The sequence below is a fragment of the Anabas testudineus genome, chromosome 14, assembly GCF_900324465.2.
Source record: "Anabas testudineus chromosome 14, fAnaTes1.2, whole genome shotgun sequence".
Taxonomy (NCBI): Eukaryota; Metazoa; Chordata; class Actinopteri; order Anabantiformes; family Anabantidae; genus Anabas; species Anabas testudineus.
Window position 1 is genome coordinate 7,427,919 of NC_046623.1, and position 27,684 is coordinate 7,455,602.

Here is a 27,684-nt window from a genome sequence, read left to right on the forward strand (position 1 = left end):
ACATCCACAGTGACTTTAAATATTCAATGAACTGGGAGTGCCATGCAACTTATGGTCCTCCGTTAATTTATGCTCATGCAGTGGAGCTTTTCACACCGGGCGCCACAGAGAGCAGTGGAAAATCAGCAACTGGCAACGTGGAAAGTTGTTCACTGTCCTTCAAGAATGAACTAAAACGGTGTTGTAAGTGGTTTGATTGACTTGCTGTGGTTTGAACGCCGTGTGGAAGTGTCTTACCCCACACCCCGCTACTCTCTTTCTCCCCCCCCCCTCTCTCTATCTGCAGTGCATTTCTGTGCGCAAATGTCTACGCACGATTCATGGCTCCGACAGACAAAGAGCGGCACTTATTACTCTGCGATGTAGCTTCAGGTCCCCATGATTAAAGTCCCAACTCAGAAGGAAAGATTTGAACCCATTTTTGCAGTATTCGCGGCACCCTGAGAGGCTTTTCTAGGTCCATATTGCGCAAAGAAACGCGGTTATCAGGGGCGCACAGGTGGGTGCGCTCTCCAAGGTGCCAAGACATCAGACTGCGCAGCTCCGGCGCCAACACGCAATTTGGACCCAACCGGTCCGAAACCCACTTTTCAGCTCAAATGAACCCCCAGCTTTCTGTGCGCCACCATTGCGCGGTGTTTCATTAGGAAGGATGGATTTGTATACGCGGTAGTCTTGAGAGGAGAGGAGGGGACATGGGCGGGGCTGAGGCGCCTCTCATTTCCCCTCCATGCTTAGCGGGGCAGCAGGGCTGGAGAGACCTCCGGGGAGCACAGTCGCCAGTCCAGCACGGAGACCCGCCTGGCCACAAAACCGCGCCTCACACTTGCCAGGATTGCCAAATATTCCTGAAAAATATACCTGCTATTTATGGCATGTGGCTTGTAACTTTACTCCTGCTGTACTCTCTCCAAGAAGGTAAGAGAGACAAAAAAAAAAAAAAAAAGGAAATGCTTGGACATTTTCCCAGGTGGTGATGTTAGTGTGATGCTTTCAAGTTGTGTCAAGTGACATTTAAAACCAGAATGTTGGGAATTTGAAGGATACTCGTGGCTTGTGCTTTGATGCAGCATCGTTTGCCCTGTGATAAGGAAAAAGGTTGAAAATGTCTTGTTTAAATCTAAATATCTAATGATGCTGTGGCTGAACAGGTAGAAATACCGAGAAAGTCAAGGTGTGAAGTGAATTTCAGCGTGTTTTGTGGCGTTATTCGGCGGCCGGTGGTGCCTCAGATGGTACTGATAGCACGGATTGTTTTCGCATTACCAACTCCAGTTATGAATATGTAAAATGGCTGAATAGGGAGAATGAGGTGCAAATACAGAGGGAGGGTGCGAGAGACATGAAGCCATGGATCGGCCTGAAATGATATCACTTGATTACCAATTTTAGAGCAAAAAAAAAAAAAAAAAAAAATCTCCAAATGTTGCACTCCTGGGAAGTTTTCACGGGGATCTTTGTGAATTTTGATATCTTGATGTTGTCACTGTGCAGCCTTTGCTAATTGCAGCTCTGTTCGTGGATTGGATTTGGCACAAGCGCTCCACTCCTCAGAGGCGGGCTGATTTTCCAAGATGAGATTTTAAGGGGTTTTAATTCCTTTTTTTTTTTTTTTTTTTTTTTTTTCTTTCTGTGATGACAAATTGTTGCCATTTTAAATTGGATGACAAATAAAAGGCCCTTTCTCCTCCACCACGGCCTTATTAGTCTAATAAGTCTACACCCACATAAAGGCCATAATTAGTGCATTCAGATTTGCCCTCCTCATTTAATTCACTTGTTATTTTAATGTTTTCTTTGGTTTTGTTATTTATAAATGTACAAGGCGGTCTATTTGTTTAAATGGATTGAATTTTCTTTCTTGTTCAGTATACGCAGTAAATCTCTGACCCTATTGCAAAGTTGATCTTCTGCTATTACAGTGCATTATAATAATCCCGAACAAATCTGCGTCGCAAATAACAGAAATTCAACACTATCCCCGCATGAGAGCGTTTCCAAAGGGCCTGTGTGTACAGTATGCTGCCTGTTTGGAGCCATGTTTAAGCTGCATATGGTTCTGTTCTTATTAGCAGAGGCCATGAGGATGTGCGAATTTATTTATCAAACAGTCTGGATGTGGGGACTTGGCTGGAGGGAGGAATATGGCTGTTCTCAGCGCAAACGAGCTGATCAAAATAGGCCATTAGGTCCATTTTCCATGAGAAGTTCCAGCATTTTCTCACAGCCTGTTTTTGTTTTTTGTTTTTTTTTTAATTTCAGCCAATATGTGAATATATGACTTTGAACTGTTTATTGTCCAACTCTCTTTAATCCCCTGCGTTCGTCAGAGGTTTGCTGCTGATTTATCGCCTCTGCGGATTCATATTAATATGCACAAATTTATTTCTCCAAATGAGAAACTCCAGGGGCGTGGGTGCACGTTACAGACTTGCCCGGTCATGTTCCTCACTAATAGCGCACCTGGACCCCGCGGACGTGCCCGCGCTTGTGCCAGCGCGTGCGTGCGTCACGGCTCGTGTTTCTCTGTGTATGTGTGTGTGTGTGTGTGTGTGCGTGCGTGCGCGCGGCAGTGGGGGACACCCCTCGTGGTTTTGTTGTTAGAGGTTGGACACTTTTATTTCTACAGGAGCTGAACTGAAAGTTTTTTTTCTCAATAAGACTCAAAACAAGAAAAAAAAAATAAAACACACACACACATAATTATAATATATATAATAAAGCTTGAAATGTAACAGTTAGATCACCAAGTTTTTTTTAGTAATGCCAAATATTCTAGGTTTCTGATTAAAGGAGGATTTACACCGTTTCTCAGTTTGTGATTTGACCACAAAAATGTGTTCTCTTGCAGCCACATTTAAATCATTTAAATGTACTGTTTATTGTGGGTTAATTAACACTCAGTAATTAAAGTTTAATATATTGGCCTGTATGAATTTTAGATTTAACATCTAATTGATACAAAAAAAAACCACTTTAAAATCAACATAACTTACTAACCAGTCTATATTTAATTCAAAATGTGTAAAACATCAAGGTTGTTCCTCACACACTCTGGCACACTCCACAGGGAGACCCCTACAAATAGATATATGCAAAAATCCCCCCCTTTCCTCTCCAGTCCAATTCCCAACGCTGCCTTAAGCTGCAATCTGAGCTAAAGGCACCACTGAATGACAGAGCTGCGTGATCCACAAAGGTGCCAATCATTACTCAGGCAAAGGCACAGGCCTTCATTTTTTACCAGCCCAAACCTGACATTATTTAATTTTACATTTGCAAATGCAAAAAATAGGTGTGTTAAAGCAGACAAACAAGCTCAGGAGCTCATGTCAGGTATAATTTGGTTATTTGAAGAGTTAGAATATATATGTATTTTAAAATGTCTAATAAACTGAATAATGTTGGGTATTAAAAAAAATAAATCTGTTGATGGGTCAAACAACTTGACGTTTATCCTCTAAAAAAAAACAAAAAAACAGTTAAATCTGTTTTAAAAGCATAAATGTCTTTCAAATTTGATCTCTGTGGCTGGTGGGTAAAACGTGCTTTCAGCGGTGAAACAGCTCGTCGCACTTCCCAGTTCACCAATAGGATGTCACAGCTCTGCCACTGGCATCCCTGCTCTCCAGTTCATCCTTCAAACCTTCATAAATCCCAACGAGATTACGCATAACATCTAATCATTTATTTAAAAAAAAAAAAAACAACAACAACAATAACAACGGCAAAAAAGATGCAAATGAACACCATTCACAGTAAGATTTTTTTTTTTTTTTTTTTCCCAGCGAGAACTCTGTGTAACACCACACTGATGCTAAATTGAGCCAGACCTCCTCCAAATTTTATTGGATGCTGGAGCTGCACATTTTCGGAAGGAGGGTGCGTTCAGCAAATGTCAAATCTCTGAAGCAAGTAGTTGTTTTTGTTGGATCTCGCTCTCTCTCTCTCTTTATCTCTATCTCTCTCTCCATCTCTCCCTCCCTCCATCGCTTCCTCTCTCAGTAACTCCCCTCCCTCTCTCTCCCTCATCACTAGGCAGAATTAAAGGTTGGGGGAGGGGCAGTTTATGCAGACGGTGCTGGGACTTGTGATCCACAGATTTGATATTCACATTAAGAGAGAAACTGGCTGCTTTGATGTGAGGGGGAGCAGGTCCCAGGGGACTGCTGAAGTAGCACACTTTTTTTTTTACTGACACAGCACTGGGTGGAGGGGGGTGTCAGGGGTTTGGTGATGGTGGGTGGGGTGGGTAGCAGATTGTTGCGGACAGGGTGTACAGAAAGACAGTGGGTGGGGAGCAGTGATACCCGTTTCTTGATTAGATGCAATCACCCCCCATTTTACTTATGTTAGATCCTTGAGGATTATCCATAAGCTTCCATCTCTCTCTGTGTGTCCCTGCATATCACCAATATTTAATTCACACCCCTTCTTACAGAGCACCTCCTCCCACCTTCTCCTACTCTGCTTTATGTTTCTATACACAATTCTGGTTCTCAAGTCTCCTTATCAGAAACCCACTTTGCAACTTTCTGTCCCAGAAACACCTGGAACGAAGTGAAGAGACGGGTGTCAGAGTCTGGCTGTTTCCAAAATAGCGGATGGAGAGGTTTTGACATATCATAAGGCTGATGTGGATGCCGTGTCTCTGTCAAGTCGAGTTCTACTGTTGACCTTTACCACATCACGCGATTCATTCATCATTAAAGCAGATCATTATTATACTGTAATAATGGTTTAGTCTTAGGAAAGAAATGGGAGGATGAGTGAGAGTAGAGGAAGAAAAGGCAGGATTATTTATCCCTGTGTGAGGATCTATGGGTGTGGGAAAGTGTGAATGTGAAACATTGGGGGTTCTGGGGTTTGTTTACCTCCTTATCACAATTCAGTTTTGTGTGTGTGTGTGTGAGTAGACTCCTGTGCGCAGTCACATCCTGGAGAGGCGTAGATCAGCTGCATTATGCATGATGAAACCTTGCATAGGTTATGACTTCTCCCTCGCTGACATACATATTCATGCATGGCTCACTGGCAGGAAGTCTAAAATAGTGGCTGCAACACTGACAACATAAGCTTTAGGTCCAGCAGCTCTGTCAGAGCTCCAACACTTTCCAGAGAGACGAGGTTTTCTCTCTGGTGCCGTGTCTGAACGGGGTTGATGAAGCCTCCTGGGTGCAGGTGAGCTGCAGCAGAGGCAACAAGGAACCCCACAGGTTTGGTCAATACTGCTATCAGAGTACTGATCGCTGGTTAAATCTTTCTTCACATGATTCACCTCTGAGAGAGGTGGTGTCACTGAAATGACATGTCGTGTGTGTGGACACTAGTTGTCTCACATTGTTAAAGCACACCTGCAGGTTTCATATGCTGTACGTATTTGTATTAACTAAATCAGCTGACCTGAATCTACTAACTGATTTGTCAAATTTCAAGTTAAATTTTAAAGACAATGTTCTTTGTTTACAGCATCTCAAGTGGGACAATTTACAGAGTTTTATAACATTATATTATATATAGGTGGAACATGTGTGTGGTTTCGACTTGCTGGACCAAACAAGACAAGTGTGTGTTTGTATAATTTTCTTTTAATCCACTACAATTATTTAAGGCTTCAGTCACAAATTACCTTTTGCAGATATAGATTCTTATAAAAACTATAATCAACCAATAGTTGTTGATATATTATTACAAATGATCCACGTGTGTACACAAAGTGTTCACCTCCTGCACCAGCTGCTGTTTTTGTTCCACACTAAGTATCTATAGTAACACAGATCTTTGATACATATTTTTTTAATTACCTACTATAAATGTTTTCTTAGTGGAGTACTTTTACTCATGCACACAGTATATTTAAGAGCATGTGAAGTTATTTTTTTGAGTCATGCTGTGAGAACATGTTATGTTCTTTCCTTTCTTTCTATGACATTTTAAAATCTAAAGAATCAATCAGTCAATTACAAAACAAGACAGCTTAATGTTAATTAACAAAATGATGTTAATTAATGAAAATGATTGCACAGGAATCAGTTGGGGACTCTGTTAAGGTAGAAATGCAACCTGATGAGGGACAAATTATAATAGTATTCAGATGGATTGGTTTTGTTAATAAACAGCAGTAGGTTGACAGCAATATCTCTATTTAGCTGTGTTAGCTGTGTTATTTTGCCAGTGTAAAACCTTTATAACCAACTCGGACAGATGTTAAAACAGTAACCATTACCTGCCATAAGCTCTCTGTTGTGGTTGCAAGTTACTCTGGGAGCTTGTGGTTATTATACAACATCAGTTTATAGCATTTCACAGTGAAGACTTCAATAAAGAAACATATTTTCTGCACTTCTGTAACAATCAATATCAAGTAATGCATTTGTCAAATGTTAACTGGGGGAAATGAACAATTAATTGATTCTTCAATAGTCTGAAGATAAGCTGAACTCAAACTGAGTTCTTTGTTCTGATGCACTTGTGATAATAATAATAGCATAATGGCTCAATCCATCCCGGGCGGTGTATGTGAACAGTGGCAGCAGCTTTTGTTGAGGATTCATTGTTGTAGGGTGCACGAGAAGCGTCTATTACATCAGATAGGATCAGTATTATCAACGTATATAAGCTGTACATTAGTGTGGAATGCGTCCAACTTGAACTTAATCTTCGGCTTTTTCATTTGGATTCAGACACGACAAGTCGAGAAGTACCCGTCTCTTCCTTCCATGCAGTGTCTGTTGTGTACAGCTAACATTGTGTTTCGGTGTCACGCAAACAGTTTTTTTGTCTTGGCCGACGCAAAACCCACCCAAAGTTTCTAGGTTGATCGATAGGTCCCAGTTGTTAAGTTAAATTTGTTGCATTGTTTTCCGTTCAGTTACAGCTTTCAAGTGCCACTGCCACCATGGCAACCCACTCTGTCTCCTCCTAGTGTGACTGAGCACTGAGAGCTGCTTTTGGAGTGTGTGTGTGTGTGTGTGTGTGTGTGTGTGTGTGTGTGTGTGTGTGTGTGTGTGTGAATCTGTTCTATGTATGCATGTGTTTGTTTGTGTGTGTGTGTGTGTGTGTGTGTGTGGCGGGTGAGTTCATGTGTGCTTCGCCTGGTTTTGACAGGCTCTGAGTGGTGGGAGTTTGCCCTGATCCCCTTTCTATTCCACTTCCCGCTCCATCAGTCCAAGTACTCCCCAGCCCCCGCAGTTTCCAGGCCCTCAGGCCATATAATCTACTGTATAAGAGGTTCTTCTGCTGTCCAGCCCCCCCAACCTCTCAGGGTGACCCCCTCACTTTTCTACTTTAGTCCTGTCCCCCCATTGGGAGATTATAGATATTGCAATCTTTAATATGGGCTTTATGCTCAGGGGCCATTATCAGTAATCTGCAGAGGGGAGGGAGTCTGACCTGGTTTTTACAGCCCACCACTGGACTGCCAGACACATTTTATATACCATCTGTAACATGCTGCCCATCTTTATCAATCTCTACACTGGGGGAAGAAGGAATTGATTGAAAGGAAGCTGGAATGGTAGAAATAGCTTTATCGTCCTTCAATCCGGTGCAGTGAGCTTAGTGCCAGCACAGCAGCACTGTTGATGGTGATGTCTGACTCCGTGATGACTTTTTTGTACTGTGACTGTAGACAGGGAACAGCGGTGATTGCCGTGCTGCGTGTTACCTGCAGCGAGGCTGTTTAAAGTGAGCTTAGCAGTACCTGGTGTTGTGACAGAGCACGTCTAATGTTGCACTTCCAGCTATCCTGCTGTGGGTTTTAAGCAAAGAACAGACTCCAAACGTTACATGATCTCAAGCACAGATTGGTCAAAATGGTATTGATTTGAAAATGTGTTTTTTAGAGCTGAAACATCCCATTGATTAGTTGATCAATAGACAACAATTTTGATAATTGAGCGCCTCCTTTATTACTTGTTATATGTTAATATAATTAAAGGGTTCTTTACCTTATATTATACTAAATCCATGTATGTCATTACTGTTTGTTTGTATCCTACATGTGTAAATACATTATTAAAGGGATAAAATAGAAAAATTAAAACAACGAAAAGTTTGCTTCATACTCAAGTCATATGTAAACAATGACAACAGTACGCTGAGTACTCATTTTATCAGCTTATAAGCTATTATAGGTATCAGCTCTGTGTCTTCCCTGATGTTTTAAAGACATTGAATATTAACAGAGTGACCATGTGTTGTATTAAATGACATAATTTAAAATCATTGGAGGTTAAAATGCACATCTGTCCATCAGCAGTGTCCCCCTCACATACTTCTCATCTAATCATTCCTATAATACCCCAAATTTGAGAAGCCACCCTCCTCTGTCCTCCCCACTTCCTCTCCTCTCTCCTGTATGTGTTTAATCTGAGCGAAGAACATTCCTGTATGTCTGTGTGTGCGCTTGCAAGCGCGTGCGCGTGTGTTAAATATGTAAGGAGATTAAATAGATTTAAAATCTCTGCGTCTGGCATAGAAATTTCAATCACATAACCTATCAGCGTGTTCCCCCACCTCCCTCTGTTTGTCTTTGTTTGTGTATGTGTGCACACACTGTACAGAGGTAACAGGCTCCTCCCTTCTCCAAACCACCTAAACCACCACAGACTTTAGCCCAAATCCTGGCTTTGTGCGTCACATGACTGATGTTTGCAGCTGGACATTTGACATACATTTGTTATGATTATTTTGCTACACATTTGAAGGACATCCACTCGGTGTCCATCTCTTACCCATTAACGTTGGATGATGATGCTGGTCACTTTAAATCAACACACTGGAATTATATTAGCTTGTATTAATGCATTTGTGTGTTTACATGGCGTATATGGCATATGCTTACTGTTGCAGACTCGCCAACCCTCCTCATTTTCCTGGGAGACACCCGTTTGCACTACCTTCTCCTGATTTATGACAACATTTCTCACCTTTCCCTATTTTCTATCACAACCTGCTCCTGTGTCATTTCCACAACAATACTGCTACACCTTCTTGTCATGCATGTGAGCATTGTGATAAATGGAGAGCAAGAGGAAGACAGACTCATGCAAATTTAAAATGTCCCGTACTTTTGTTCTTTTTTGTCCTTTTAAAGTCACCAAAATGCAAGAAACAATGTCTTGTCCTATTTTCCAGACCTCAGTGTTGGCCAGTATTCACTGTTGGCCTGTCGCCTTCACCTCAGCCTGTCGTGTGATGTTGTGTTTTTCTGTTTGCTCCTGCAGTACACAGTGAGGATGTGGGCTCTACCAGGCTGTACTTTGTGAATGCCTCCCTGCAGAGGGTAACCTACTCCAGCTCAGTGGGGGTGTCCCTGCCCTGTCCTGCAGGGGGCACCCCCAGTGTCATCCTGCGCTGGTACCTGGCCACTGGAGACGACATCTATGACGTGCCCCACATCCGCCACGTGCACGCCAATGGCACGCTGCAACTGTACCCCTTCTCGCCCTCCGCCTACAACAGCTACATCCACGACAATGACTACTTCTGCACTGCTGAAAACCAGGCTGGCAAGATCCGCAGCCCCAACATCCGCATCAAAGCTGGTGAGTTGTCCCAGAGGGAATGGGGCAAATGGATGGAGATAGGAAAGGGGAGGACGACAGTTATGGAGCGAAAGGTCGCAACATATTGAGGAATGGAGTAAAAGTTGTGAAAGTATAAAGTAGAGCAGATATGATTGACAGCTGCAAAGCCCAACCCCCACACAGAAACACCTGCCCTAAAATAGCCCATGTCGACCTGAACACAGATTGACCTAGAACATAGTCTACAGAGGGAACATCTGCATTGCATACTACACTAGGCCTTGGCCTTCTCTTACACCTATTCGACTGAGCTGGTGATGAACCAGTGCACTTTACACTGACATAACCCGTTGAGCTTTATCTACAGCATGGTGCCATCTGTCAGAATGAGATCCAAAACACAACCCCTTCACTACTAAAAGTTAAGCGGCAACTCCAGAGTGATTTTGAGATGACGCGTCTGCATTAGGTATGGAAAGAAAAGTACAATAAGATATATGACATTACTTACTCAGTCCTTGGTGACAGTCCTTTACTTTATGAAAGGTCAGTGCAACCAAAGCCACATGAAGTTCACAGTCACTTGGGTGTTTTGCCTTTCTAAAGGTTTGCAGAGTGTGAAAAGTCATTCATCGTCTAGTACGGAGAAGATGTGATCTGAAGCACCAGTGACCTTATCACCATTTTTTAAATATGCTACCGTTTTCATCTTTTCTGAATACACTGTTACCGTATCCAAAAATAGTCCTCTGTATATTTTTGGAACTATAAGACACATATGATTTCCAGTAGTATGAGTGCAAAAAAAAACAAAAAAAAAAACAATCAATAAACACTAGTTGTAAGTAATCTATTTTTGGAAAATCTGACTGCCTCTGTTGCCATCATATCCTCAGTTCTGTCCTCCTTCTTCTCCCCCCTCCCTTGTTCTTCAAACTGTCCTCTTGTGCCAGACTAAATTTAGACACAGCACACTTATTTAATTATCTCTCATTAACAAACCTAATTGTTGCTTTCCATTGATTAGGCCACGTGAGGCTGCTTTAATAAGCAAAATCTCATCTAAAGTAAAACAGTACTTCTGGGGGTTTGGGCTCCTTAAGCTGCTCAACGAGCAGAAATGTATGAGTAAAGTGAAATTTATGGTACCTGTCGGACAGTTACATCAAACTGCAGGTGGAGCAAAGCTTCAGCGGGTGATAGCTGTTCTGCAACTCTTGTCCCTCCCCTCCATCCTTCCCATCATTCATTCAGGCCAGTCGGTCCCTCCCCCTTCCCCCCGCTGCCATCAACATCTGTTTTCATATTCTGCCTCCCAACACCGACCTGAACAAATACTCATATTCATTCTACTAATACTAGCGCCAAGTTGAGGATTTGAGCCAGGACCCTGAGCTGCATGCCAGCCGGTCGCTGCCTTCATTCCCACATGACCCAAAAGCCTGGCCTCGGGAGACGAGGGATTAGCTTGAACCAAACATCCTACAGCCAGCAGACCTCTGTCGGGCCCTGGCAGCTCCGGAGCACAGGTTACAGTCAGACAGGATGTGGACGTTTTATTTCCGAGCTCAGTCTTGTGGCCATGGCTTTGTACTTGCCCTGCCTTTTAAATATAATTCCCATTTGAAACACAGTTACTGCTCCACAGCTAACACAGGACAAGCACAGCTGCACAGGTTCACATCTGATATTATTTAAAAATGACTTAACTTGCGTTTTGTTCTGTTCATCCCTTAAAAAGACATACAGTACATTTACATGCACTTGCATGTGTGTCCCTCCTGCAGCAGGACTGTATGCACGCTGTCGTCATGTCTGTTACCAGTGGAGGGATTCCAAACCGGTTTCTTAGCAACCTTCGGATACGTCCTAGCGTTCGTAGCGACTTTTCTAATGAGTCTGTGTTCATGTGTAAAATATTGCATGAACCTGCAGAAAACCGAGGCAGTAATAACATCATCTGTTGACTTTGCTGCTGACTCTGTTGTTTGCTTCTAAACCGTTGGACAATGACTGTAGATCAGTGTGTCGTGGTGACGCCACACCAATGCTGGAAAATAATTTCCATGATTATCCTGCTTAATGGTGGCTTGGTCGCCATTTATGGTGAAAGCAGAGGCGGGATTAGAAGAGTTCAAACAGTACGCGAGGCTAGGCCAGACATTGCCAGTGAATAAATCTGGAGTGCTGTGGTAATTGATGAAAGGGGGTTTTTGCTCTGGAGTGTTAATGTGGTGTTTTGATGATGTAAACACAAGCAGATTATTGTTTTTGTCTCGAAACAAAAATCACAATGATATCCATTCATTGTCAACATATTTTCTACACTGATGATGGAATCTATTTCATGTAGATAATTAATATCTTCAAATTTGACCTCTGTTGATAAAATAAAATAGAATTTATTGTTTTTAGCCCTCAAACAACATTCAGACCTTCATTGGCTTCATATTTCTTAACATTACCTGTGTGTTTATGTAGTTTTCAGGGAGCCCTACACCGTGCGGGTGGCAGACCAGCGCTCGATGCGCGGCAACGTAGCTGTGTTCAAGTGCCTCATCCCTGCTGCTGTGCAGGAGTACGTCAGCGTCGTGTCCTGGGAGAGAGACACCGTGTCCATTGTCCCAGGTAAGATATCGCATCAATAAATCTGGATTATGTCAGAGCGGGCAGGTTGATTGAATTCACTTGGTTTAGACATTTCTTGAGCTGTGTGTCTGTGTGTGAGTTCAGTCGATGCATCACTGTGCGCTATGTTTGACCAAACTCCTTAAGCCGTGTCTTCTGTCTGCTCACTGTTCTGGATCACTGATCTGGTCCGCTGCCCTCCTTCTCATCACTCACTGTTTTTACGTCTCCATCTCCTCACATACGATTTTTCCCCTAATGTTAAAGTCTGCTTTTTAATTGTCACTGACACTACATTAGACAGGCTTTCTCCCAAGTCGCATGACGATTTCATATTTTCCCCCTCATCAGATCTATTTCTGTCCTCTCTCTGCTTCTCTTATCACCTTGTCCTTGAAAAACAGGGCCACAATTAGAGATGCTGGATGTCAATAGGACTGTGCCCTCACATTCGTCTTCATTAACCTCATTTGTGCGTGTGTGAGATGGAGAGAGAGAGAGAGAGAGAAATAGTGTTCAGTTTTTATGACTGTTGTCTGTTTGTAGATACATGACATATCTCTAAAGTTTGAGATGCATGAATGCTTATTTTTTTGCATTTAAAGTTCTTGTATTATGTATGTAGCAAACAGGGATGAAGGGTAGAGGATAAAACCAGAACCAAAGGAAAAGAAGCAAGGAGGGTAGTAGGGCAAGAATGGCCCCAGGTCCTGGCAGATGGTGTTTTATGTTCTATGTATGCAAAACACACAGACACTGTGTCACACATACACATACACCAGGGTTTGTTATTTTCAGACGTTAAGTTTGTTTTCAGGTTTCATGTGCTGTGGCTCATTGTATTTTATGTCACATTTCAGTTACCAGAAAGCTGCTGCAGCCAAAATATGCGTCTACTCCAGTAAAACTACATTTTATATATATATATATATATATATATATATATAAATCATACATATAGTAGTTTGATTAGATGGTTTCCCACACATGCCACTTTCTTTTCACTAAATTCATTGAAATGACTTCTCGTGATTCTTTAACATGATTAGTTTGGATGTGTCAGTGCTGTATGTGTATATTTACGGTTCCTGTGTATGAGGCTGCTGTGTGTAATTAGTTGTATATAGGTCAGCTGATGAGCAGTGAGTGTGAGGATCAGATGTTGAACATGACGAGCTGCTCACTGAACTCAGCGCCCATTTCCCTTTGACAGCAGCATTCACGAACACGCTACTCGCAGTGTGATTGTGTTAAACCTAGACCCTGACCTCCCAGCTCATCAACACAGTGACCTCATCGTCTTCACAGCCAATCAGAGCAGTCACCCACCTGCACCCTGACGTCTCTTTGAAAGGCAGCATCTCTGCACAATGGCTCATAAAGTGAATACTGTAATTGCATTTTCACGTGGATGCAGAAAACATATGCAGCCATGCACACGGAGGCCTACAGTGAATATCTATAAACATCAGACACGTGGTTATATAAACAGACCAAACATTGTTAATGCCGACCTCCGTTTGTTGTTATTATAACATCACTGGTCAAACCCTCTTTCCATAGTACTGCTCTCACACTACTTGGCCAGGAGTGGACTGTCTGAATAAGTCTAATGAAGATGTGTAAATTAAAATTGATTTTGTGACTGCGAGCTCTCCACATGCGAGGGAGTGGGTGGATGCCTGTCTTGCCTGTCACTATTTCTTGTGCTCAGCTGAAGAAACACAGCAGGAAAAGTTACGATTGAATTCGAGTGAGTAAATCAATGTATGTCTGCAAAGGTGCACATGCACCTGTTTGCCTTTTTAAATCTGAACCATTTCTGAGATGCAGAAGGCAGGAAACACTGCTGACTTGCAATTCCTTATGTCTTCATTTAACTTTAATGAAATAATCTACTGCATCTTCATTTCATAGCTGTACCTGCGCACAGAGGAATCGCTGTGCGTTAACTCTGATCAGTAGCATGATCACATTCTGGTCTCAAGGTTGAGTTGATGACATAACACAACGCAGCAATGCCCTCTGAACCCCAACAGGTTCCATTTTCACACACACACATGTTCTCCATCTGGAGCCGTGTGTGTGTGTGTGTGTGTGTGTGTGTGTGTGTGTGTGTGTCCCCTTGCCTGCCCCACTTTCCTGTCCAGCCAGGACAGTGAGGGGGTTTAAGAGGGGAGGGGTGCAGGCAGACTGACCTATTTCCCTTTCACTTCTCCCGTCCCATACATCCCTGTAGTTTAGCTCTGTGGGTGTGTTTGTGTGTTTTAAACAATGGGGGCCGGCTAGTCTGAGCAGTGATCTGAAGGAGGAGAGCTGGAGCAGAGACAGAGAGACGGAGGGGTTTGTGGACAGGAATAAAAACAACAGTGGGACACAGAGAGGGTTCAGCTCGCAAATTGAGGCCGTCAGTCTAACCAGCGAGAAACCTAATGAGTGGCTCAGATGAATAGAGACTGGACCAGCAGATGGCTGCAGCCACATGGTGGACCAGAGAAGATGCCCAACCATGGTCCATCTCACCCACCTGCCACGTTGTTCTTGATTATGTATTTGCCCATTAATTTGATAGACATGTCCATCAAATCTAGGGAAGAAATTAGAGTTTAGTATTTTTTTTATATTTTCTTCCTCTAATTTTCAAATTAATCACACATCTTCTTCTTCTATTATCTCATAGTGTGCAAGACACAGAAGAACACACTTCATTTATACTGTACATTTGCAGCAAACTGTGAAAAAAAAGAGGATATTCGATCAGCCCAGTTCAGCCCCTGTTGTTGACAGTATGTTGTGTTTAGCCTTTGTTTAACCTCTCAGTGTGTAAATGCTGAGTTATCAGGCCTTAATGTGAACATGGATACTAATGGGTGTCACCGGGTGGCGAGGTCATTTACAGGCTACGTTACAGATCAATCCTCTGCCCCTAGGGTCTCTGCTGGAAGTCACACTGTTCAACAGAAAGACAACAATACACAACTATGTACACACACACACATGCACACATATAGATAATTGAGAACACCTGGAAAACTGATTAGTTTGCAGAATACCTTCAATATTGGGGGTTAGGGTTACACTTAGACAGAAGACAGTGTTCTATATCATAACTGGAGCTGCAACTGATGAGATTATCACCAATTAATCGACTTATTATTAGTTTTGTCTCTAAAATGTCAGAAAACAGCAACATAACATTTTCCCCATGGCCTAAGGGAGCGTCTTCAAATGTCTTGTATGGTCTGGTGGTTCAGATCAGAAAGTATCAGATCATCACTTTTCAGCAATTTCTGTATTTCATATTTACTTGAAGAATGACAAAAATCATTCAATGATTATCAAAATAGTTGCCAATAAATGTCCCGTTGCTCGACTAATTTACACATGCACACCACAGTTTTTCCTCTCTGTAATAAAAAAAAAGTTAGTGTCATAAGGCTCCACACAGGTGCAGAAGAGAGAAAGGTGACAAAGGCAGAGGGACCTCATGGAGAGCAGTGGTGTGTTAGGACACGATGTCTGTTTGTAAATCTGTGCTTGTGCACTCCGAGCAGGAATATATTAATAGATACACTTGTCTAGGACGCCGCAGACTCTTGTAAACACCACTCTGACACACACTGTCTTCTACAGAGTACAAATGTACAAACCATCCTCCTACACACACGCGCGCACACACATCGCCACCCCCCTCTGAAGTAACACAATAAAGCCATTTTCAGATTTTGCATGAGCCTGCATGAATATGGAGCGCTCATTAAACATTAAACATTAACAGTAAGGCTGCAGTCTGCTCTCCTCTGCTGTGTGATGGCTGTCCTGTTGTTGAGCTCAGGCTGCCTGGGTGCAGCAGGACATGCTGTGACAGGGGAGGATGGGCCGCACGTGGCATCCCCAGGGTTCGTGGAACATAACCCCATTGACTGTCGCCCCCTCTCTCTCGACTGTCACACCCTCCCTCTCTCACCTCTCCTTCCTCTGCTCCTGCCTCGATCCCTTGTGGCACACAGCAGGCCATGGATGTCAGGAGGGGACTAAATCATGCAGCTGAAGGTGCAGCTATTATGCACACGCTCATGCTAATATAAGGCAGTAACACCAAAACACAGCAATGTGCAGCATTTTGCTAAATACTAAGACAGACCGATGGTGAATGTATTTTTTTTAGTCCACCTTTCAGTTGAACTAAATAAATCTGTAACGGTTCTTTAGTTTGTTCGTCTCTGTTTGTTTCTGTGTCTGGATATTTTTTCCCCTTTCACATTTGCCCCAATGTGCTGACAGTGACTGAGAGCAGGGCAGGAACAGATGGGCTGCTGGCAGCCATCTTTTACTCAGTTACGTTGAGTAGGCACGTGGGTGGGTGTGTTAATTAGCACAAACAAGTGTGTGTGTGTGTCTGTGTGTGTCTGTGTGTGCAAGGGGTACAATAGGCATAATTATCTCTGCTTGAGAGGCCCAGTTATGGGGGGGTTGGCGTGGAGAGGCGGAGTTCAACAATGGCCCGACCACGGTCTTTGTGTGTGCAGAGCAGAGGGCTGACAAGTGTCGGCTATTATTGACTATTTACACACTGCTACACACGCCCGCTCACGTGCACTTAACACAGAGATGTACACACTCATCGGCACTGCCGTCACTCGCCGGTGCCTTTCTCCTCTTTTTGTGTCCATCTCTCTCACACACGCGCGCACACACAGGCAGTACGAGCATGTTTACAGTGCATCAGCATATCAGTGTCAATCAGTGTAAGAGGGAGAGACGGGAAAGCCCCTGCAAGCACATCACTCTGACAGAAACCTGGCCACTATCTTCCCTTGAAGCGAGGCTGTGTCAGGACACGGCAACTGTGGAAGGAGTGAGGGGGCAGTTTGGGAAGTCTGTTTATTATTTACAAATTTCTAACGGCGTGACCTAAAAGATCATTTGAGTTCATTTGAACCAGCGTCTTGTTTTTGCAGCTTTGGCTTTCAGTTCTTGTCAGTATCAGTATTATATCATTGCAGAATACATCATCTTCATTTTGGTGTCACTAACTTAAAAACATTATAACGTATTAAGTTAGTCTGGGGTTTATTGGGTTCCATCAGTTGAAAGTAAATCATGTTTGTTTGGATATTAGGATAGGTGTTAATCTGCATTTCGAGTCATTAAGGAAAGTGAAAGCAGGAAGGCTTGTGTCAAGGCTTAGAGGAAACGAGTTGGAGGGTTTATGTGGCCTGAACTGGGTTAAGAAATAGGATTTGAATAAAGAGGTTTACACCCATTTTCTCCTGCTTTCTTCCACTCTTTTGTTTATACGGGAGAATGAGGGATTAGTGCGAGGAGATTACAGCAGACTCTACTAAGAAATCGCATTTAAGGAAATAGTTATTTGCTCAACAGCTGACAGAAGTGGCAAGAAGTTTGGTTCTGATAATCTTTATTTCTGTCTTTGTCTCATTGTAAAAGTCAGAGATTTTCTCTCTAATCCGGTCATAAAGTTTCTGAACTTTCTGGCTTAAAGTCTACTTGTTGTTACACACATATTAAAAATAAATAACTGTGTGAAATAATTTTGTGTAATAAGCATTTTATTGTTAGAAAAAAAACGAGAAATACATTTGAAACATGTATGGCAAAATCAGATATTATTAATAAAGCTCCAAAAAGCTGCACCCCGCACTGGGATTTATTCTGACCAATAGATTTCCCAGAACCACAATACTGATTGAGAGAATTCACCGGTGGCTGGTTGTTTGGGGTTCGTGAGGAGACATGATCGGGGATCAAGTAGAATCCCTGGTGATCATCCAAGTGTCATGTTCCTACATGACCTCTTAATCAGACCTATTGATCTGGCTTTGTATTAGCTGTGGGAACGCACATAAAAACCAGATCAACATTGCAGACACTGATTGACTCCAGTGGGCAGTTGTTTGTTGGTGCTGGGGATTATATGGACACTGTAAAATAGATAAAGAAAGCAAATACTGTAGCAGTCTCTATTTTCTTTGTGGATCAGTGAAATAAAAAATATAAACTTAGACTGATCTTAAAAAAGCAGGTTCATAATGATTCTTTTTTTAACTGGAGGAGTTTAAATCTATGAAATAATAAGTAGTGAATGTAGATGAGTGTTGAGTGTCTCCGGTTGTCCTAAACTGCGTCATGGCAGAAAAACTGAGAGAGAACTGTGAGCTGGGGGTGAAAGAAAAGTCTTGAGGTTGACCAGGTCTTCATCCTGTTTGATAGACGGGGTGCAGAAATAAAACCGGACTTTAAGACTTCAGATCTCCATGCCGTTATTATGCACAAGGTGCGTTAATAAAAATATTTTATACACCGATTTCTTGAAATTGAAGTTGAAGTTCCAAGTTGAATTTTGGTAACTGTGGTCATTGATACTTACATATTTATGGTCTTTTTTTGTGCTGTTAAAGATTTCAAGTGTTTACCACTGTAATTGTGTGTGTGCATATGTGTGGTGTGTGTGTGTGTGTGTGTGTGTGTGTGTGTGTGTGTGTGTGTGTGTGTGTGTGTGTGTGTGTGTGTGTGTGTGTGTGTGTGTGCAGCAGTTAAACCTTCTCTCTCTCTCTCTCTTTCTCTCCACACTGGGCAGTGACACTCCTCTGCCACCAGCACTCTAATAGGGAGGGACCAGGCAGCTCACTCAGTGCCACTAATGCAGCTCACTGCCCCAGGCCATTGGATAAGCTGGAGTACACTGCATCACATACACACACATACACACACATATGGTTGCAGACACATACCATATAGCCAAATCTGTCTTTTATCTGCGGCTAAATCAAAACAGGGTGAGGAGACGAGAGCTTTTTGCTGTTTACTTTCACTGAGTGACTTTTTTTTTTAAGTGAGTTACTTCAGTGTTTAAGCCTTAGTGCACCTGTGGTTAATAGTTCAATAGTAGGTAATGGGATATCCAGCTGAGGGTAGGTAGTTTGGACCATAGTGGCACACTTCTGTGTAGTGCGGTGCATCGGGATGTGTGTGTGTGTGTGTGTGTGTGTGTGTGTGTGTGTGTGTGTGTGTGTGTGTGTGTGTGTATTTGCAGTTTCTCCCTCCCGAGACTCTCATTATCACTGCTGTCCCAGATGTCACCAAGCACATGAAACACACGTCATGAATAATGGAGTCCTCTTTCTACATCTCTCCCTATTTCTCTCCTATCTTCCCACCTTCATTCCCATCCCTCATTTTGTCTGATGCTTCCACTGATGCTTAATCTCCTCAGCGCTGCCTCTATCGGAGATGGTCCATTTAGCTTTATGCAGCCTGTCTGGTTAGGATGGCTTTATGGATGGGGTTGGTGGGTGGAGGGGCAGACGCAGCATCTCCGCAACGTTATGTTGAGTTATATGTACGCAAACAACATCTTATGCGTATGATCAGTTTTATGCCCGTCCCCAACTGTCCATTCAGCCTCTCGATAGGCCGCTCCACCCTCCCCCAGTGTTTACTGTTTAAAGTCACATAGGGCAAATTGGGACAGGGCAGTCAGTGGAGCAGAAGAGACGGGGTCCCATTGAAGAGGAAAGTGGACTCTGCTCGCTCTCCGTCTACTCTGTCTCATCCTTCAACCTCCACCTTTGTCTGCTCCTCACCTCTGCCTCCCCTGCTTTGCTCACCGCGGGTCGGTGTACAACACGACACGGCAGCGAGGGTCAGGGCAGGGGGAATGTGATTGAAAAATGAGGTAAGCAGTCAGAATTGGTTAGGAGAAAGACGAGCAGTTAGGATTAGACAGTGAAGCGTGGCTTTTTAATGAAAACATGACAGTGCTGCAGCTTCTTGAACATCCTGCATCTCACCCCCCTCCACCACCACCACCCCTCCCTTCCAGAAAATGAGCAAGCAACAGAGAAGAAGCGAGAAGAAATAAGAGAGAATTGAACACTGACATTCAGATATTTCCCATGCAGCGTTAGTTCAAACTGACAGTGGGCTCCGTCTGGACAGTTTGCTCATGCTAACAAAGTCTCTTTTATGGAGGAGATACAGCAGGGTGGGCCGCCATTGCACAATTAGTTGTTACACTTGAGTTGTGCCAATAAAACCTGCTTTGAATGTGAATTGAAAGGAGTTAAGAGGGCGCCATTCATAGATGTTAAGTAAGTGTGCAGCAGAATGAAGGCCAGGAAAGTGTTCATATTTAATTGACTGACACCTGCTTCTACTTGGGCTTTTAATGCACACAGCAGAGAGAGAGGGGAGAGCAAAGGACGGGTGGAGTGAGCTCACGCTTTGAATACAGATACAATTCCCCTTTTTGCATAAAGGTTTGAGCGGAGTAGAGTACACAGACATGGACTGTTATCTTCAATGCTCTCAATCTTTCCCTTTACTTTTCCCCTGTTACTGTCCTTTTTCTCATTGCTCTGTAAAAGCAAGTCACTCAGTCCCTGGTGCTGATTTTCTGCTTTGACACGTTCCTCTGCTACAAAACTGGACTAATGCCATTCACTGACTCCACGGTGCTAATTTTAACGCATACTTTATTATTTTTTGTTCCAGCAGGGAAATTGTTTTTGTCCTATTTTAAGCCTGGTAGGTGTTTCTGTGTGTTTGTGCGTGTGCCTGGCAAGTCTGCATTTGTGAGCACCATCACGTTCCAGCACCACAGAGAACATCTCTGGAATATGTGTTTTTTCTTTTTTTCTTTCTTCTTCTTCCTGTGACAGTCACAAGTCTTTGATCCGTTCCTCCTCCACTCTCTCTTCTCACCTTCTTTCAAATTCTTCTCTGCGACTTGCTGTTGAGAGCTGGGGTATAAGGCGAATGTGCCACATGCAGCATACCACCCATTTTTTTCCTATAATGTATTTGCCTGTGATTTGGAGATGTTTGAGTGTTAAATCTTTACTTACACCTTTGGAGACCTCAGGTGTACTGGATAAAATTTTATGCCCACCCAGCAATTATTAATTATTAAAGTTATCTCCACTTTTTAATATTATTTTAAATTTTTTTCATTCATCATCAATCATTTTACCATGAACTAATACATTGGAAGACATTACTGAATGTGCTGGTGAAACCACGTCATGCAAACTGTCTTATTTTAAAAGCCTCAGTCTTAAAAACAGTTTCCTGACAATTGCTAGACGATGAATCTTTAACATGTTGCACTGTAGGTATATATGATAATATAATGTGGAGGAGCGAAACATCGGACCCTCAGTTACTGTGGCGTGAAAATCTCAAAGCCCTTCATGACATGCAACCACTGCCTTTGATATTTAGCAGATGAACATATCGATCCTCCATAAGTGAAACATGGATGTGTTGATGACTGCTTAGCCTTTTCATACTTCATAAAGTGGTCCATACTGAGAGCTCCCACAGGAACACTGATGTGCTATTTTGAGTCAGATTCACTTACAAGAGCTAAATTAGTTTCCTATTGAGGGGAAGTCCAAGTTAGTTTACAAACTCAATATGAAACTATTAATCGGAAGGGCCCAATTATTTATTATTTAACTACATTCTGAGAGTGTGTGAGCCTCACGTGCTGTTGGCGACATCTACCACCCATTGTAGATTTGAAGATGTAAAAGATAACTGATTTTATTTTCTTTAAATTAAGGTACAGAACTATAGTACACCACCTTAAAAAACAGAAAACCTATGACTGATGGATAGTTAAAGTCAGCGTGCTAAGGTTGTGTGTTTTTGTGACACATGTATTTGTGATTGGGTATAAAAAGATAGAAGGCTAAATTTAGCAACTTCACACACGTGCTATTTTTATGTTTACTAAATCCACTCCACTTCGACCATCATTTCTCATCATATGACTTTTTGCTGCCACATCATTGATGATTAAAAACACACTGGGCTTTAATAACTGCTAAAAAAAAATACACCAAATTCGTAACAGGATGGCTGTGAGAAGACCCTAGCAACAGTGAGAGGATGAAGAAAGCATGAGAGTGGGAGGGACGGGGAAAGATGCAGAACATCAATAAATAATGGCCCCACTGAGGAGGTGGGCCTCGTTATCTTTGCAACGACGCCTTCATTTGCATTTGAGAAAATGAGGCTGCTACTAATTCACACACATAGTACACTCACAAACACACTCTCGTGGACCCACGCAGTATATATCCTATTTATAGACTCATACATAGACTTATACTTAACTAAAAAAAAAATAAAACTAAAATTCAATCCAGCTATCTTATTATTGCACCAGTGCAATTTTCTAAAGATATAAAGCATCATTAATCTGAATATTGCCGCTTTTACAGTTAAGTATACAGTCACAGGGTAGCTGCCCAGTATAACTCCACTGATCAGTCACTGGATTTATTTTTTCTGTCAAAAATATTCATAATTTTTTCAATCCAACCTTTCTCTGAATCTCATCTGCATTTAGGAATCATGAACAAAACTACACAATTCTTTTTCCACTTTCCACGCTGACCAAACTCATATTAGATCCAGCAATGTAACCATCCTCCGGGCAATTCCAGCTTTTTTCTGCGCGAGAGGACATTTATAGTTGATTAAAAAATACTTCAACCTTTAAAAGTTTCCTTCAGAGCTTTTTTATGGATCTGTGATGACTCAATTTCAAACTAATGGTCCTTTTAGTTTGGTTTAATCAGTGTCATGCAAAAATAACTTGATGATAGTGTCAGTACCTTTTAAAAATAACACCACCGCAACTTCCAAACAAATTAAATTAAAAGACATGTATGTTTGGCTCGTATTATTATTAGATGAGATAAAGAAAGTGAGATGAAAGTGTCATACACGTGAATAGGGAATCTGACATTATAGTATTGTGATGGTGGAACAAGTGGAAAAAAAATTATGCAACGCCAAGTGCACCCTTTTTGCTTCACCTGCATACATGCATGTCTACATGTTTTTCTGCAGATGTGTGTGTGTGTGGATGGGGTGGGTGTGTGTGTTATGCACATTGGCTCTGTTTCTCATTATCTAGTCAAGTCAGCATGAATAAAAGCTGAGGGAGCGCAGTGATTTAGTAATTAATATTTTACTCTGTCTGCCACTCTGCTTAGAGACTGAGCGCAAGAGGCTGAGAGAGAGGAAAAGAGTGAATGTTCACACATAGTGATGAACAGGATCGACTCAAGATAGGCTGATTCAATGAGCAAGCCACTAAGTTTTAGCTGGACAGGGAATTAAAATGGTGTGCATTGTGTAATCAGTGTGTTTCAGAGAGTGCATATGGGCTGAATTCTGTCCCCTGCTGAAGACAGAAAGTGTGGCTCTGACAGATCCAGCTGATTCTTTCTCTCTCTCTCTCTTTCTCTCTCCCTGAGTGTGTCAGAGTGTTGTGACAGGCGAGTTGTCGGTGTTGTGGGAGTAGCAGCCTTAAAGTGTTCATTATCCTGTAAGGCTTCATTCCAGGGGGCAAACAAAGATTGCTGTGAAATTGCAGCCTGTGCCTTCTCTTGGGTCACACAGTATATTCCATGCAAACACATACACAGTCCATAACTGCTACCTTTAGTATACCCGTTCAACCTTCTGCAAGACCCTGACAAACACAGGGCTTGAAGATAAAATATTGATAAACACAGGTGCGCACAGCAAATCCAGTTGCCGGTCAATAGTTCAAGTCCCATTTACTGATTAATAAAAACTATATAGTAATAATTATTACTGAAGTTTGTATTTACACCCACTATTTGTGAATGATAATAAGGTTTTCATGTATTTAGGTATCAGTCATTTTCCAGGATAGGACAGGATAACGAGCGATCTGTTCTTACCTCAAATTGTCGCCTGACTTATCGCTCCTGATCCAGGTTTTCAGTGATAAAGTTTGATAATGGTTCAATCTGTGTTTGAATCCAAACTATTATGAACAGAAAGACAGTTAGACAGTAAATCAGTCTCTGGTTTGGGTGCTGTAAATGACCGCCATGTGTCCTCTAGGCCTTGAAAGAGTGCCAGGTTTTGGAAGGCAACATTATCAGGCAGGTAGTGCCAACTGTTTAGGCAGCTGTTTGTTCCTATAACAATACGGTTTTACAATGAGCGCAATGTAAGATCATCTTTGTGCAGGTGTTTTTTTTACAGGATGTTTCTGTCTGTCAGCAGTTTTTGTTTGGGAGAACTAATGTTAGTCTTTACTCAATGTATTTTCCTCAGGTAATAGGTTTTCTCTGACCTCCTTCGGAGCTCTTTACATCTCTGATGTTCAGAAGGAGGATGCCCTCTCCACATACCGCTGCATCACCAAGCATAAATACAGCGGCGAGACACGGCAAAGTAATGGAGCCAGACTGTCTGTAATGGGTGAGCATCTTCCTGTTCTCGATTTGCTCATGCTCGTATAATATTTCTCTGTGTCTTGACAAACAATAACCCTACCTCTGCTGTTTAGACCCTAACGAGTCCTCACCCACGATCCTGGACAGCTTCCAAGCAGGGGAGGTGTATGCAGGCCAGAGTATCGAGCTCCCCTGCACAGCGGGCGGTTACCCCAGCCCCACCGTGCGCTGGCTGAAAGATGGTCGCCCACTGCCCTCAGATGCCCGCTGGACACGGCGTTTGACCGGGCTGACCATTAGTGACCTGAGGCAGGAGGACAGTGGCAGCTACGCCTGTGAGGTCACTAACAGTTTTGGCTCAAAGGAGGTGTCTGGACAGCTTCATGTCATAGGTGTGTGAGCACGGCAACACACTCACACATTCACAAACAACCCTGACAGACTCCCACGCTGTCTTCTCAGTGAACCATCCTGGCAGACGGACACATTCACAAACTCTTTTTTGGTTTGAGGCACACATATGAGTCTCTCATAGAGTGTGTCTGTAACAAACGTGTGTGAGCCGTCATTTCAGGTCTGAAAAAGAGAGACAGGACAGTAATTCGCTGAGACTGAATCCATAACACAGCTGCCAGCAGCATTAACCATCAGAGAGAAGGAGAGTGTGGGAGATGGAGACGAAGATGAGGGGTCACAGAAGAGATGATCAGATGTCCAGACAGAGCTAGAATTATGTTGTCTTCAATGTAATAACAAGATAATTAGAAGGTAAAAAAGGTAAAATTAGGCTAAAGTATAGAAAGAAACAAAGTGCGGGATGAGACAAGGCAGAGGGAGAGTAGAGAAGCAGTAGGCTTTGCCAGTGGGCTCATCATGGCAGCATACTCTGTGACTCTGACAGGGTGGGGGGGTGTGGGGAGGGCATAGTGATGTCCCCCAGCATACACCACCAGCTGCCTTATTGCTCACTGACATTTGCACACACACACACACACACATTCATGCACAGTATCTCTCTCTCTCTCTCTCTCTCACACACACACACACATACATGCAGACACACTTAAACACACAAGTGGACAGAGATGTGAAGAGATATCTCCAGCTGCTTTTTTAATGAGTGCGTCGAACTGATTGAGTCACCACCACTGATTGAACCATCTCTTGTTCCCTGTGTTTATGAACGTATGAAGACATGGGTCACTTTTTTTTTTTCTGCAAGAGTTGTACATATTTTAGTCGTAGTTCTATGTTTTCTGGCAGATTTACTAATAAAGTACAGTGAAACCAAAAAAATGCATCAGTCTTAAAACAATCATTCACACGTTTCCTAACCTCATGCGTTCTTCTCTCAGATCCACTACGAGTGACCTTATCGCCTAAGAATCTGAAAACGGGCATCAGCAGCACACTGTTCTTCACCTGCACTGTGGAGGGCTCTCCAGAATACACCATCACCTGGTACAGGAACACAGAGCCCGTCATCCCTGACCAGCACATCTCAATCCAGGGACAACACAACGACACTCTGCAGATTACTGCAGCACAGAAGTTCCACTCTGGGGCCTACCAGTGCTTCGCCTCCCGAAAGGGTCACACTGCTCAGGACTTTTCAATTATTCTACTAGAGGGTATGTTGACAGAGACTGCAAAGTGATGGGAATCCATTGATTTTAAACTCGAATCTTTTACACTTTGGTTTTCTCACTTTTTTGCAATTAGAAATCTTACTGATAGTACTGACTGTCATTTAACAAATTCACAAAATCATAAACAGATCTAAATGCCATTTGTTTATCTCTCTCTATTGCCCTCTTTCTCCTCTCAGATGGTACTCCTCGTATTGTGTCTTCCTTCAGCGAGAGGGTGGTCAATCCCGGCGAGCCTTTCTCCCTCATGTGTGCAGCCAAAGGAGCGCCACCCCCCTCAATCACCTGGACGCTGGATGACGAGCCTGTGGTGCGAGATTCCACCTACAAGACTAGCCAGTACACCCTGTCAGACGGCCTGACTGTGTCACATGTCAACGTCAGCAGCCCGCTTATTCGAGATGGGGGAGTGTATCGTTGCGTCGCACGCAACTCGGCCGGTAGCGCCGAGTACCAAGCGCGCATAAACGTAAGAGGTGCCTGTCTGCTTTTCAATATAAATGCACTCTACACCTGACTCTATGCAAATACACAGGGGCTAGTGAGAAGCATACATCATGTTGCATTTCACACACATCTATCTATCTATCTATCTATCTATCTATCTATCTATCTATCTATCTATCTATCTATCTATCTGTCTGTCTATCTATCTATCTATCTATCTATCTATCTATCTATCTATCTATCTATCTATCTATCTATCTATCTATCTATCTGTCTGTCTGTCTATCTATCTATCTATCTATCTATCTATCTATCTATCTATCTATCTATCTATCTATCTATCTGTCTGTTTATCTGTCTGTCTATCTATCTATCTATCTAGAGATCATTTAGAAAAATACACACAGTCACTTAGATACACAGAATATCTCATTAGGCCACAATCATTTTTGGTAAAGGGAGCATAACTAACCTCCCTCTCTACCTGTCAACTTGCCCCAATCACCCTCAACCTTTATCTCTTCACCTCATGTCTCCGTGGCTGCTCCCTGACTCTGCCATGACCTCCTTCACGTCATCTGCCCCTCTCTCCGACCTCTGTGTCTCTCTCTGTCTCCTCCCTGCATCCCCTCCCTCTATTCCCCGTGTCTCTAGGTCCACCTCGAATTAGACCCATGCGGGACATCACCGCAGTGGCGGGCAGGAATACATACATAACATGCCGTGTGATTGGGTACCCATATTACTCCATCAAGTGGCTGAAGGACGGCATGCAGCTGCCTGATAATCATCGTCAAGTGGTGTTTGAGAATGGCACCCTGAGGCTGACGGACGTGCAGAAAGGCGCTGACGAGGGCACCTACTTGTGTAGTGTACTGATCCAGCCCCAGGTGTCAATCAACCAGACCGTCCATGTCACAGTCAAAGGTGAGCTTGGCAATAATAATACCAATAATTATTATCATCCTAATATTATTGATACTAATTAAAATTGTGTAGATTACAATTACAATAAACAAAGATTTCTCTAGTGCAGGTTTTAGTTAGTGTTTTCTGACCCGGGTAGATGATGTTTTAACACAGATTTATGTTCAGTTTGTCTCAGTATTTTGTTTAGTCTTTGAATGGGGCAACGATGGTAGCAGGGCAGCTGCAGAGGTGTTTAAGGGTGTGTGC

The 27,684-nt window shown here is 42.8% G+C and overlaps 1 protein-coding gene across 1 annotated transcript in view; it reads left to right on the top strand.

The window, feature by feature from the left end:
* The first annotated feature begins 680 nt into the window (after positions 1 to 680).
* LOC113169893 (Down syndrome cell adhesion molecule-like protein 1 homolog) overlaps positions 681 to 27,684 on the top strand; it is a 41,467-nt gene continuing 14,463 nt past the window's right edge. Inside the window, 8 exon segments of the mRNA XM_033326335.1 lie at positions 681 to 918; positions 9,228 to 9,548; positions 12,012 to 12,158; positions 24,291 to 24,437; positions 24,526 to 24,804; positions 25,768 to 26,043; positions 26,241 to 26,537; positions 27,163 to 27,435. Of these exon segments, the coding sequence (XP_033182226.1) occupies positions 696 to 918; positions 9,228 to 9,548; positions 12,012 to 12,158; positions 24,291 to 24,437; positions 24,526 to 24,804; positions 25,768 to 26,043; positions 26,241 to 26,537; positions 27,163 to 27,435 (1,963 nt within the window). The 5' untranslated portion in view covers positions 681 to 695.